This window comes from Cherax quadricarinatus, chromosome 8 (assembly GCF_038502225.1).
Source record: "Cherax quadricarinatus isolate ZL_2023a chromosome 8, ASM3850222v1, whole genome shotgun sequence".
NCBI lineage: Eukaryota > Metazoa > Arthropoda > Malacostraca > Decapoda > Parastacidae > Cherax > Cherax quadricarinatus.
Window position 1 is genome coordinate 10,948,446 of NC_091299.1, and position 15,358 is coordinate 10,963,803.

General features: G+C 40.8%; 1 protein-coding gene across 4 annotated transcripts in view; it reads left to right on the top strand.

Moving 5' to 3' along the window:
- The window catches only part of LOC128685421 (transmembrane protein 17), a 74,768-nt gene that overhangs the window by 17,269 nt on the left and 42,141 nt on the right, over window positions 1–15,358 (top strand). For 3 of the 4 annotated variants that reach the window (XM_070082865.1, XM_070082866.1, XM_070082867.1), the window contains exon 3: window positions 1,219–1,332. In XM_070082865.1, coding sequence (XP_069938966.1) covers window positions 1,219–1,332 — 114 coding nt within the window. Of the gene's footprint in view, window positions 1–1,218; window positions 1,333–11,084; window positions 12,139–15,358 lie in introns of those variants that run through there. The other variant, XM_053771946.2, reaches the window with a different exon arrangement.

A 15,358-nucleotide genomic window follows, 5' to 3' on the forward strand; every position in this document is an offset into this window, starting at 1 on the left:
CACCATAATGGGTAGTCCAAATTAGTAAATGGGAGGTTTCTTGTACTCAGCTGATAGATAAAATGGAGTTCTAAAGAAATAGCTATGAGTTTGGTCAACTGGAACAATGGAATTGGCTGAAAATTGGGCTCAAAGTCGGCGAAATCGCCGATACGCATATGTCGCCGAGACCGCTAACTTCGCGGGAGCATAATTCCACGAGTTTTCGACCAAATTTCGAACTTTTGGTGTCATTACCATCGGGAAAAGATTCTCTATCATTTCATAAGAAAAAATAATTTTTTTTTTTCAAAAATTGAGCGACATAGAATGACAGTTTCAGAGAGGGGCCTGAAACAGTCAAAGGGTTAATCTTGTCCCCCAGGATGCGACCCACACCAGTCGACTAACACCCAGGTACCTATTTGCTGCTAGGTGAACAGGACAACAGGTGTAAGGAAACGTGTCGAAATGTTTCCACCCGCCGGGAATCGAACCCGGGCCCTCCGTGTGTGAAGCGGGAGCTTTAGCCACCAGGCCACCGGGCCACCCGAGGTAAGAGAAAATAAACAACAAGAACAAGAACTAGTAAGAAAATATTAGAAAACCCAGAGGGGTGTGTATATATATGCTTGTACATGTATGTGTAGTGTGACCTAAGTGTAAGTAGAAGTAGCAAGACATACCTGAAATCTTGCATGTTTATGAGACAGAAAAATGGACACCAGCAATCCTACCATCATGTAAAACAATTACACTCAATTTACACTCACTTGGCAGGACGGTAGTACCTCCCTGGGCGGTTGCTGTCTACCAACCTACTACCTATAATATTTTCAAATATAACAAAAAAAAAAAGTAGATCAAAGTTTTTTTACATGTTTTCAAATGTAAAAAAAAAAAAATATACTTTTTTTACATACTTTCAAATGTTGAAAAAACATATATATATGTTTGGACTGTTTACGGATTAAGGAACCTCCTTTGAGGGGGAAGTTCGCATCCTGAAAAGTTCGCATGGTGGGGCATTCGTAAGCCAAGGTTCCACTGTACTATATATTTGGCACCAGCACCAGCTCCATTGTACGTAGTACCTTCTTTATTCCTGTGACAGTCTTTCTGCTTTTTGTCATTTATTATATATGTAATTATTTATCTTATCCACATTATCTAGGATTGAAAATACGTACAGGCACAAGACTAATATAACAGTTACTAATAATCTTATAATCTTTATAGTTTCAGTATGTTTCCAACCTCTACCAGTTTATTCTGGCTGCCATATATTTTGCTGTGCCCCTAATTGAAGTGATTCGCCTCTACATTGGACACGTAGGAAATCTTGAAGAAAAGGTTAGTACATGCAGAGAACCCACTAAAAATGAGTAATCTTAGTCAGAAAATAATCAAAGATATTGATGTACATAGTATAAAGTCCCAACATTGTTCCTGTCTTACAATACAGTACAGTACAGTACAGTGGACTCTCGGTTATTGGCTGTAATCCATCCCAGAAAGTTGGCCTAAAACCGAAATGGCCGAAAACCGAAATATTTCCCATAAGAATTAATGTAAATACAGTGGACCCTCGGTTTTCGTGTTTAATCCGTTCCAGAGAGATCAGCAAAAATGGAAATCAGCGAAAACTGAAACCATTTTCCCTTAAGAAATAATGTAAATCCAATTAATCCATTCCAGACACCTAGAAGTATTAAGAAAATTTTCTTTTATTTCCTTAAAGATAGATATACATGCACAAAAGAATGAACATTCAATATGACACTTGTCTTTATTGAAGACTGTTGTGGTGGATGGAAGACAGGGAGGAGGGGAGAGGGAAGAGAGGTTATTCTTTGGAAGGGAAATCCCCCTCCATAAGGACTCTAGGTACCAAGTCCTTATCCGGAGTCACTTCCCTTCTTTGTTTTCTAATGCCATTAGGACCAGCTTGAGAGTCACTGGACCCCTGTCGCATAAAATATCTGTCAAGATATGTCTGTTTCTGGCGTCTTAGATTTGCCAAAAATGGGACATGGCATTGTCATTGTAAAAGTCGCTGGCACGGATTGCAACAGCTTTCTCAGGGTGATGTTCCTCCACAAATGCTCGCACTCTAGTCCACATTGCATAAATCTCCTTAATCTTTGAAGAAGGCACCTTCTTCCATCTCTCTTCCTCCTCCTCTGAAGCAATTTCCTGAGCTGTGGTCTGTTGATGTTGCAGATGAAGCTCTTGCAGCTCATCAGTGGTTAGCTCTTGATTATGGTCCTCTGCCAACTCTTCCACATCCTGGCCACTCATATCCAGTCCCATGGAATTCCTCATTGCCACAGTAGATTGCACAACTGGCATAGGGTTGTCAGGGTCAGCCTCAAACCCTTCAAAACCTTTGTTGAGGACACAATCTGGCCACAATTTTTTTCCAAGCAGAGTTCATCGTCCTGGAAGTCACTCCCTGCCAAGCCTTATCTATAAGGCTTATGCAATGGAAGATATTGAAGTGATCCCTCCAGAACTCTCTTAGTGTCAATTCAGAGTCCAAGGTTATGTCAAAGCACCTTGGAAACATTGCTTTGTTGTACAGTTTTTTGAGTTTGCAGTGATCTGCTGGTCCATGGGCTGGATGAAAGGAGTGGTGTTAGGAGGCAAGAACTTCACTGTTACAAAACTGAATTCCTTAGACAGTTGGTCTTCCAAGACTGGAGGATGAGCAGGAGCATTGTCCATTAACAGGAGGCACTGGAGTTGCAATTTATTATCCAGGAGGTATTTCTTCATACTCGGGTCAAGCACTTCATTGAACCATTCCAGGAAAATTTCCCTCATGACCCATGCCCTACTGTTAGCCTTCCACATCACACACAATTTACTCTTGACGACACTGTTTTTCTTCAACATTCTAGGATTTTCAGAGTGCTACACCAGTAAAGGCTTCATTTTGAAATCCCTACTAGCATTACCACACAACAAGAGAGTTAGCCTGTCTTTCATAGGCTTGTGTCCTGGCAGTGCCTTTTCCTCCTGCATGATGTAGGTCCTCTTTGGCATTTTCTTCCAAAACAGGCCTGTTTCATCACAACTGAACATTTATTGGGGTTGGAATTTTTTATCCTGTATATAGTCTTCGAATTCCCGCACAAATTTTTCAGAGACATGTTTGTCTGAACTGGCACCCTCACCATTCCTTACAACACTGTGTATACCACTTTGCTTCTTGAATTTTTCAAACCAGCCTTTGCTGGCCTTAAATTCACCAACATCAGCACTTGTTTCAGGCATTTTCTTTACGAGATTGTCATGCAACTGCCTTGCATGACACTATCTCCTGGTAACTGTTTCTCCTTGATCCACACCAATAACAATTTCTCCACATCTTCAATTGTTTGGGATCTCTGTTTTGTTATTGCATTCACCCCTTTTGCAGCATCAGCTTCCATGATTCTTTTCTCTTTGCCAAAGTGGAGCTGATAGTTGATGGCCCCTTCCTGTACATCCTGCCGAGTTCAGTAATGCGTATGCCACTATCATATTTTTGAATGATTTCTTTTTTCACTTCTATGGTGTTCCTCACTTTCTTTACCAAAGGACTGGCACTAGGAGCTTTCTTTGGGGCCATGGTGGCTTATTTAGCAGTCACACACAATAAACAAGTGCCAAAAATAATGGATTATTACAAAATGTTTTGTATGATCTCGCAGGATATGTTCACTCACCAAGAAACAACTCGACACTGCCTGAGAATGTGTTTGGGAGGCAGCTTTGTGTGCTCGTTGGGCACTAGACAGGTTCCGTACCATTGACGAAAACGGAGGAAATCGACGAAAACAGAACCAATATTTTAACGAAAAAAACTCGGCGAAAATGGAAATCGGAGATAACAGAGATCGATGAAAAGGGAGGGTCCACTGTACAATTAATCCGATCCAAACACCCAAAAATATTAACAAAAAATACATTTTTTAAGATTAATTATAGTTTTACATACACAAAACAATGAGAACTAAATAAAATAAATACAAGAACAATTAAATCACTATTACATACCTTTATTGAAGACTCTTTTTGGCTTATGGAAGACACGGAGGAGGAGAGAGGGAGTTAGGGTTATTGTTTGGAAGAGGAATTCCCCTCCATAAGGACTTCAGGCAACAAGTCCCTCTCTGGGGTTACTTCCCTTCTTTATCTTATAATGCCACTAGGACCACCTTGAGAGTCACTGGACCCCTGTCGCACAAAATAACTATCCAGAGTGCTCTGTTTCTGATGTCTTTAAGATTTCCCTGAAGTGGGACAAGGTTTTGTCTCTGAGCAGGTTGCAGATATGGCTTCTTTCAGCTTGGTCAGGGCGATACTTTTCAACAAAGCTTTGCAACTCATTCCACTCTGCACACATGTCCGACTTAATCACTGAAGAAGGCACCTTCTCCTTTCGGTCTTCCTCCTCCTCTGAAGCAGTTTCCTTAGCTGTGGTCTGTTGCTGTTCTAGATGAAGGTCTTGCAGATCTTCAGTGGTTAGCTCTTCCCTGTGGTCCTCCACTAACTCTTCCACATCCTGGCCACTCACATCCAACCCCATGTGTCCATGGACTTCCCCGAAGATACAATACATTCCACAGTAGGCATAGGGTTGACAGGGTCAGCCTTAAACCCTTCTTGGAAACATTCTGGGCACAGTTTTCTCCAAGCAGAGTTCAGAGTTCTGGAAGTCACTTCATGCCAAGCCTTACCTGTAAGGCTTATGCAATGGAGGATATTGCAGTGATCCCTCCATAACTAACCTAACTTAGCCTGGCCTAAAATTCACTAACACCAGCACTCGTTCCAGGCATTTTCTTTACAAGATCTGCGTGGAACTGCTTTGCCTTTTCGCAAATGATCGACTCCACAACACTATCTCCCGCTAACTGTTTCTCGTTGATCCACACCAACAACAACTTCTCCATGTCTTTGATTGTTTGTGATCTCTGTTTCGTTAGCATATTTACCCTTTTTGCAAATTTAGCTTCCCTGATTTCTACTTTCTTTGCCAGGATGGAACAGCTTGTTGATTTCAACTTCCCATACATCCTGGCAAGCTCGGCTAAACGTACGCCACTTTCATATTTTTCTACAATCTTTTTCTTGAACTCTATTGTGTTTCTCACCTTCTTTACCATAGGGCTGGCACTAGGAACTTTCTTTGGGGCCATGGCGGCTTATTTTGCAGTTACAATCAATAAACAAGCACAAAAATTGCGAAATGTTTTGAATGAATGCTCACTCAACCAGTGACAGAGCCAGACTGAGACACATATGTGGCGGCGGATCCGACACGTACAGTGGAACCTCAAAAATCAAACTTAATCCGTTCCAGGAGCTAGTTCTAAATTAGAAAAGTCTGAAATTCGAAGCAATATTTCCCATAAGAAATAATGGAAATACAATTAATCCGTTCCAGAAACCCAAAAATATTCACACAAAAAATACATTTTATAGAGATTAATTACAGTTTTACATACAACAAATACTATAGTTTTTAATTATGTATAGTAATACATATAAAATAACATTTTTACTTACCTTAAGATTGGTGATGATATCTGGAAGATAGGGAGGAGGAGAGAGGGAGTTGGGGTTAGTGTTTGGAAGGAGAATCCCCCTCCATGAGAACTTCAGGTAAAGCCCTCTCTGGGGTTACTTCCCTTCTCTGTCTTTTAATGCCACTAGGACTGGGGCCAAACACTTCATGGACCCACTCTTTGAAAATTTGTCTTGTGACCCATGCCTTATGATTAGCTTTCCACAAGACACATAACTTGTTCTTAAAGACATTGTTTTTCTTAAACACTCTGGGATTTTCTGAATGATACACAAGTAAAGGCTTCACTTTAAAATCACCACTAGCATTAGCACAGAACAAAAGAGTAAGCCTGTCTTTCAAAGGCTTGTGTCCTGGCAGTGCCTTTTCCTCCTGTGTGATGAAGGTCCTTTTTGGCATTTTCTTCCAAAACAAGCCTGTTTCGTCACAATTAAACACTTGTTCAGGTTTCAATTCTTCACTGTCTATGTACCCCTTAAACTCCTGTACAAACTTCTCAGCCGCCCGTTTGTCTGAACTGGCTGCCTCACCATGTCTTACAACACTGTGTATGCCACTACACTTCTTAAATCTGTCAAACCAGCCTCTGCTGGCCTTAAATTCACTATCAGCACTGGTTCCAGGAGTTTTCTGTACCAGATCGGCATGCAACTTCCTTGCCTTTTCGCAAATAATCGTCTCTGAAACACTATCACCTGCCATCTCTTTATCCTTGATCCACACCAGCAACAACTTCTCAACCTCTTCAACTATTTGTAGTCTTTTTTTGGTTAGCATATTAACACCTTTCGCAACATCAGCTTCCTTGATTTGTTCTTTCTTTGCCAGGATAGAACCGATGGTCGACTTGTTTTTCCCATATATCCTGGCAAACTCAACAAGTCTCACACCACTCTCATACTTCTGTATTATTTCCTTCTTTACATCTATGGTGTTTCTCACTTTCTTTACCACAGGGGTACCATTAGCAAGCTTCTTTGGGCCCATGGGAGCTTATTTCACAGTCAAATCAAATCAAATCAAACCAAAGTTTATTCTCTATAAGGATTACAATGCGGGGTTTACAGATTTTGGTTATTGTGTGATTTACATGTAATAAAATACTAATTACAGAGGGGGCCAATAGAACACCTAGCAAGGCTTGGCATTTCGGGCAAACTTAGATTAATTCGTAACCCTAAATTATTACAAATTGTGGAGTAAGTTGACTAAATACTAAGTGACTAAATACTAGTTAGTGAGTTTAGGAATGTGAATGCTTTTGTTTTGGCACAATACATAGTTTCTATATTGGAGTATCACAGGCAAACTTGTGACTAGTTAGGAATCATTATTTTAAGATTAAGATAGGTATTTCTGTGCTTATAGTCAAATGGGTGAGTCAGTGAGTGTAAGTGTGAACCACCAGGTGGTTTTTATGTACAGGTCTCCCTCAACATTCACGTTTTCAACTTTCATGGGCTTCACACATTCGCGAATTACCAACCGCCAAATTCCCAGCCTCCAAATTCCCAGCCGCCAAATCATATTTAAGTTTCCTGCCACCTGTGAGTCCCTACTACCCTCCCTCCGACCCCCCCCAACTGGCAGCCAGCCCTCCCACCAGTGTGGTGAATGTTTTGTTTGTTCATTATTTGCTATTAAACTACAGTATAAATAATGTAAACCCATTCATAATTGCATATCGGAATGACTATTCGGACAGGTATTGGACGGTGACATCATGTGTTGACTCTTGAACACAGCAAAGAATCAAACATTTCTGCTACTGCTAATAATAACAATGGTAGTAATAATAATAATAATAATAATAATTATAATAAATACAATAGAATTGAAGAAAGAAATTGTACAAAAATACGAAGGAGTGGTTGACACATCGTCAGTGTGGCTTTGTTTATGCTGGAGTGAGCATTAGTCTCCGTGCTCCATACTTCCCCAAACGTCCCCCAATGATTGCCTGGGAAAAAGATAGCTCGCTGAAGGACAACTTGATGAAGGCAGAATTTCCCAAGAAAAGCAAGACCAGATCTCCACCAGACGACGTTTCAGCACAAGAAACAAGAGAAAACCTAACCTAACCTCTGAAAAATCGCCACAAGAGTGGGACTAGGAGATTGCTTTTCAACCAAGACACATGGGGATAGAGGACTGGATGAAGGACAACACACCACCATGACTGGCTGAGGATCTGGCACACAAATTGAGAAAATACTCCCTAGCCTTGAGAGTCAAAACAATCTGCAGTGAGGAGGAAGAATTCCAGACGTCATTTCAAGAGATGTGGGAATTCTTCAGGCTCAGGGGATACCCTGAACCAGCCCTAACAGCAGCAGAGGAGAAACTGAGGCTCAAGGATAGGAAGGAGCTGTTGGAACCACAACAGAGGACTGAGAACGACAGAACAATCCTGACAGCACTATTTGATGAATCCTGGGCTCAAGAACTGAGGGACGAACTGAACCAACTTTGGACATGGATTGGAGAAGAATTCGAACAAGCTTCTTGGGCAGAATACTTCCCCAAACGTCCCCCAATGATTGCCTGGGAAAAAGATAGCTCGCTGAAGGACAACTTGATGAAGGCAGAATTTCCCAAGAAAAGCAAGACCAGGTCTCCACCAGACGACGTTTCAGCACAAGAAACGAGAAAACTTCAAAAAGGCTGCCAGTAGTTGGCGCCACCATCAGCAAGACATTGGTAACCAATACTAGTACACTTTTCACCTGTCTAGACTTAGTAGTCTATAAATACAGTGGACCCCTGACTTACGATATTAATTCGTTCCAGAAGACTGTTCGGGTGCCTTTACCGAACGAATTTGCTCCCATAAGGAATATTGTAAATTAGATTAGTCCATTTCAGACCCCCAAAAATACACTTACAGAAGCACTTACAAAAATACACTTACATAATTGTTCGAGTTGGGAGCTGTTCGTAAGTCGGGAGTCCACTGTACAGTGGACCCCCGCATAGCGACCTTAATCCGTGCAAGAGGGCTGGCTGTTATGCGAAATGTTCCCTATGCGAATTAATTTTCCCCATAAGAAATAATGGAAATCAAATTAATCCGTGCAAGACACCCAAAAGTATGAAAAAAAAATTTTTACCACATGAAATATACATTTTCCTACACACAAAGAGAAGGATACATGCACAATAATAGAGTAGTACATGCTCAATATATATTGTGCATGTACTACTCTACTAAATGAAGAATAAATGACACTTACCTTTATTGAAGATGCAGCAATGACTGATGAGACACTGTGTCCTGGGAGTGCCTTTTCCTCCTGAGTACTGTAGGTCCTGTTTGGTATTTTCTTCCAGAACAGGCCTTATCACACTGTGTATGCCACTACGATTCTTAAATCTCTCAAACCAACCTTTGCTGGCTCTAAATTCACCAATATGAGCACTAGTTCCAGGCATTTTCCCTGTTCACCTGGGTGTTAGTCAACTGGTGTGGGTTGCATCCTGGGAGACAAGATTAAGGACTCCAATGGAAATAAGTTAGACAGTCTTCGATGACACTGACTTTCTTGGGTTATCCTGGGTAGCTAACCCTCTGGGGTTAATTGTTTCTTGGTATTCTCAATAAGCCACACCAACAACGGTGGTACAGCAGCAGCAGCAGCTGACGGTGGTACAGCAGCAACAGACGATGCTACAGCAGCAACAGACGATGCTACAGCAGCAGCAGACGATGCTACAGCAGCAACTGACGATGTTACAGCAGCAGCAGACGATGCTACAGCAGCAGCAGCAGCAGACGATGCTACAGCAGCAGCAGACGATGCTACAGCAGCAGCAGACGATGCTACAGCAGCAGCAGACGGTACTACAGCAGCAGCAGCAGCTGACGGTGGTACAGCAGCAGCAGCTGACAGTGCAGCAGCAGCTGACGGTGGTACAGCAGCAGCAGCAGCTGTATCACCAATAGTAGCAATGGTTGATTGGGGTTTATTATACAACCTGGCCAGCTCGGAGACACGCACTCCACTTTCATACTTATCAATGATCTTTTTCTTCATCTCCATAGTAATTCTCACCCTTATTGCTGTAGGGTTGGCACTAGAAGCTTTCTTGGGGCCCATGGTCACTTATTTTCCAGAAAAAAATCACCAAAAACACTGTAATAATACAAAATGTTCCGATTGTATGCTTGGATGTTACCGCGGAGGCTGGCTGGTAAACAATGCCACCCGCGGAACATGTGAGCGTGGCTCAGGCCGCACATTGGACGCGTCTCGGACGAAGGCCGCTGAGCGGGTTTTTGTCCACTATGCGGGGCAAAATTTTAGCGAACAAAGCGTCCGCTATGCGGATTGTCCACTATGCAAGGCGTCCGTTATGCGGGGGTCCACTGTATTAGGTTAAGTCTCCCCGAAATGCCTCAGCATGATAGTGGCTTTCTTTGCTCCAATCATATTATGATATGTAAACACACATTGTAACCTTGGGGGGGAAGTTCGTATCCTGAAATTTTGTTCGTATCCAGAAGGAAAAAATCGGCCAAACGCCGGTTCACATCCTGAAAAATTCGCATGGTGGGGGCATTCTTAAGCCTAGGTTCCACTGTATTTATGTACCTGTGAGACAGCTGGCCAGCCAGCCAGCCAGCCAGCCAGCCAACCAGTCAGCCAGCCAGCCAGCCATGTTGTTTACACAAACCCACACTCCATTCCCTACCAAAACATTGCTGGGACCTATAAATACTGTGTATATATTTCTAGACAATAGTAATGTGACTAAAATAGGTGAAAGTTAATGTGACTAAAATAGGTGCAGTTATTGTGTATCATACAAGGAGTGTATATATCCAAAATATGGCTTATATTTTTCTCACAGGCCATAAAAGTTACTTGAAAAAATAAAATGCTAAAAAATAAAAGAAAAAAGTAGAAAAAACTATTACCACATGACCGGCACTCGGCGATGTTGCCGTAAGTGGCTCACTTTCTGTCAACTTCATGCCTCCACATCTCAGTAAGTATTGATCACAAAAAAAAAAAAATTTGGCCTATAACACTCGCAAAAATATGCTTATCATTTCATAAGAATTTTTTTTTTTTTTTTTCGAATATTTTTCGACCCTGAGTGGGAGTTAAGGATCGAGGTTCTTGACCCTAAAAGGGTTAATGCTACCCTATACCACATGAAACTGAATGAAATCCTGCATCTGAAGCTACTAACTGTGAAAGATTATTACAATAGAGTTACATGTTATACCCATTTGAAATATGGGAGTGTTTTTGTGGACACACTGTTTAATAATGCTGACCCAGGACATTGGACCTGATATCCTCTTTCTTGGATTGAATCTAATTGCCTCTTTTGTCCCTTAGGCTGCATGGTCCCTTAAAATTTAGTTTTTCACGATAAATGTGATAATAATTCCTTGGCACTCTTAGTTATAGAAGCAATATTTGTCTGAGTTGAGGGTGTTTGTTTTCTGTGAACCTGCACATAGTATAAAATCTGAAAAAAAAAAAAAAAGATAAATATTTTTTTCTACTTGTTGCAGGTCCCAGAATTGGCAGGAAGTTGGTTATTAAGTCTTCTTTTGCAATTGCCACTGCTACTTTTTTTAATCTTGGTTCCAGGCACCTGGTCATTGCCCATGGATTATGCTGTCAATTCAATTTTTCTTATTTTTGTAATTTTACATCTAATTTTTGGTTACCAAGCAATTAATATTACTGCAGCACATCAAACACGATTATATCACATGTACTTGGTAATGAGACAGACTCAAGAATGAATTACCTTGTAAGACTAAGTTTAGAAACACTGCATCTTGCACAGAGTATTACAGCACTTATACTAACCTACCTGAGCTGAGTTGTTAACTACATATTGTATGACTATTAATGTTATGCACAGAATTATAAAGTGCCTTCTGTCAAGCTGCCTTTCCTGTCTATGAAAACAGTGAAACAATTGTATGAAGAGTATATAACACAGTCAGCCCCCCAAATTCAGGTAATTCTATTATCCAACTATTTTACTTGAGGGCAATCTGTGAATGAATTTGTTTTCTTCCAAGTTTTTCAATTGGGGGGGGGGGGGGCACCAATGGGGATGCCTAAGTTGTAAACTAACCAAATAATTTCATTCAAAAAGTGTTCAATGACTTTACCATACTTATATCTTTTTCTTGGCATTCTTTTTTCTTAGTATTAACATTAATCATATTAGTGATATTTGAAAAGATACGGCCTCTGAAACAAAATACAGTATGCCCAAATCCAAAACAAATTTTACTATGCACACATAATTTTGTATTACTTCCTGATTTTAGATTTGTAGGATGACTAGAAACATGACCTGTGCAGATTTTGGTGGCTGCTTTGTACCTGTGTTCAACTGATTACTTTAACCCTTAAACTGTCCAAACATAGATCTACGTTTGCTCGCGTAGCACTCCGAACGTAGATCTACATTTTTTTTACATTCTTTCTTATGGAGAAAATCAAGGGTGGAGCACTACGCACGCAAACGTAGATCTACGTTTGGACAGTTAGAGGGTTAAATATACATGTATATTGATATTTTGTGATATAAAATTGTATTATCTAGTCAAACCTTATTATCCCTGTTCATTCAGTATCTCATTGATTGTATATATATTTCATGAAGAATTTAAATATTATTTTCACACCAGTGTTATATTTAATGTTGAAACACAATATGCTGCAAATTGGTAATCTCAATGCCACTTTTAATTTGAAAGTGCACTGATTTTAACTAACGCATATTTGCAACACTTGGGGTATGTAAATCTGACACATTATGCCTGCAAAACAGCTTTTATCATTCTATTACAAAGTTATGAGGATGGAAACTTGGTAAAGCCTGCTGTGCAGGCAATATCTCTCTCAGTAAAGATATCCAGGTATTGCACATGTCTCTCATCAGATTTTTCAGTATCATATACTATTTAACCCCTTAACTGCCCAAATGTAGGTCTCCGTTCTTACCACTAGCACTCCAAATGTACATCAGCGTTTTATTTTTCCTGCCTCCATATATGGCACGATTGGCCTGAGATGCCTGATCAGTATAGAATGGGTCTTAACACTTGGTGTGTGTGGTATTAAAAAAAACTTGGGACCACTTAGTAACTTGTGGAAGCACCAGTTTAGTTGAGTGCCAGCTGCAGCAAGCAGCGTGGCAAACACCAGGGATTCACTTTTTTTTTTTCTTGGCCGTCTCCCACCGAGGAAGGGTGACCCAAAGAGAAAATACTTTCATCATTCAACACTTTCACCTCACTCATACATAATCACTGTTTTTGCAGAGGTGCCCAGAATACAACAGTTTAGAAGCATGTACGTATAAAGATATACAACATATCCCTCCAAACTGCCAATATCCTAACCCCTCCTTTAAAGTGCAGGCATTGTACTTCCCATTTCCAGTACTCAAGTCCGGCTATATAAAAATATCCGGTTTCCCTGAATCCCTTCACTAAATATTACCCTGCTCACACTGCAACAGCTCGTCAGGTCCCAAATACCATTCGTCTCCATTCACTTCTACCTAACACGCTCACACATGCTTGCTGAAAGTCCAAGCCCCTCGCCCACAAAACCTCCTTTACCCCCTTCCCTCCAACCTTTTTGAGGACGACCCCTACCCTTCCTTCCCCTACATATTTATATGCTCTCCATGCCATTCTACTTTGATCCATTCTGTCTAAATGACCAGACCACCTCAACAACCCCTCTGACTAATACTTTTATAAACTCCACACCTCCTAATTTCCACACTCTGAATTTTCCGCATAATATTTACACCACACATTGCCCTTAGACAGGACATCTCCACCGCCTCCAACAGCCTCTTCACTGCAGTATTTACAACCCAATCTTCACACTCATATAAGAGTGTTGGTACCGCTATACTTTCATACATTCCACTCTTTGCCTCCATAGATAATGCTTTTTGTCTCCACATATACCTCAATACACCACTCCTTTTTTTTCCTTCATCAATTCCATGGTTAACCTCATCCTTCACATCGATCTGCTGATACGTCAACTCCCAAATATCTGAAAACATTCACTTCTTCCATACTCCTCCTCTCCAATTTGATATCCAATTTTTCTTTATTTAAATCATTTGATACTCTCATCACCTTACTCTTTTTTATGTTCACTTTTAACTTTCTACCTTTACACTCTCCCAAACTCGTCCACTAACCTTTGCAACTTTTCTTTAAAATCTCCCATAAGCACAGTATCATCAACAAAAAGTAACTGTGTCAATTCCCATTTTGTATTGATTCCCCATAATTTAGTCCCACCCCTCTCCCCAACACTCTAGCATTTACTTTTTACAACCCCCATCCATAAATATATTAACCACGGTGACATTACACATCTCTAAGACCTACTTTTACCGGGAAGTAGTCTCCCTCTCTTCTACACCTCCTAACCTGAGCCTCACTATCCTCATAAAAACTATTTACAGCATTTAGTAACTTACTACCTATTCCATATATACTTGCAACATCTGCCACATTGCTCCCCTATCCACTCTATCATATGCCTTTTCTAAATCCATAAATGCAATGAAAACTTCCCTACCTTTATCTAAATACTGTTCACATATATGCTTCAATGTAACCACTTGATCTACACATCCCCTACCCACTCTAAAACCTCCTTGCTCATCTGCGATCCTACATTGTCTTACCTCTAATTCTTTCAATAATAACCCTACCATACACTTTTCCTGGTATACTCAGCAAACTTATTCCTCTATAATTTTTAGTCTATTTTCTCCCCCCTCCCCTTTATATAAAGGAATTATACATGCTCTCTGCCAATCCTTAGGTACCTTCCCCTCTTTCATACTTTTTTTTTTTTTTAACAAGTCGGCCATCTCCCACCGAGGCAGGGTGACCCAAAAAGAAAGAAAATCCCCAAAAAGAAAATACTTTCATCATCATTCAACATTTTCACCTCACTCACACATAAACTGTTTTTGCAGTGGTGCTCAGAATAAAACAGTTTAGAAGCATAAACGTATAAAGATATACAACATGTCCCTCCAAACTGCCAATATCCCAACCCCTCCTTTAAAGTGCAGGCATTGTACTTCCCATTTCCAGGACTCAAGTCCAGCTATAAAAATAACCGGTTTCCCTGAATCCCTTCACTAAATATTACCCTGCTCACACTCCAACAGCTCGTCAGATCCCAGATACCATTTGTCTCCATTCACTACTATCTAACACGCTCATGCACGCTTGCTGGAAGTCGAAGCTCCTCGCCCACAAAACCTCCTTTACCCCCTCCCTCCAACCTTTTCGAGGACGACCCTTAGCCCGCCTTCCTTTCCCTACATATTTATACACTTTCCATGTCATTCTACTTTGATCCATTCTCTCTAAATGACCAAACCACCTCAACAACCCCTCTTCAGCCCTCTGGCTAATACTTTCATTAACTTCACACCTTCTCCTAATTTCCACACTCCGAATTTTCTGCATAATATTTACACCACACATTGCCCTTAGACAGGACATCTCCACTGCTTCCAACTGCCTCCTCGTTGCAGCATTTACAATCCAAGCTTCACACCCATATAAGTGTGTTGGTACTACTATACTTTCATACATTCCCTTCTTTGCCTCCATAGGTAACGTTCTTTGTCTCCACATATACCTCAATGCACCACTCGCCTTTTTTCCTTCATCAATTCTATGATTAACCTCATCCTTCATAAATCCATCCGCAGACACCCAAATATCTGAAAACATTCACTTCTTCCATCCTCCTCCTCCCCAAT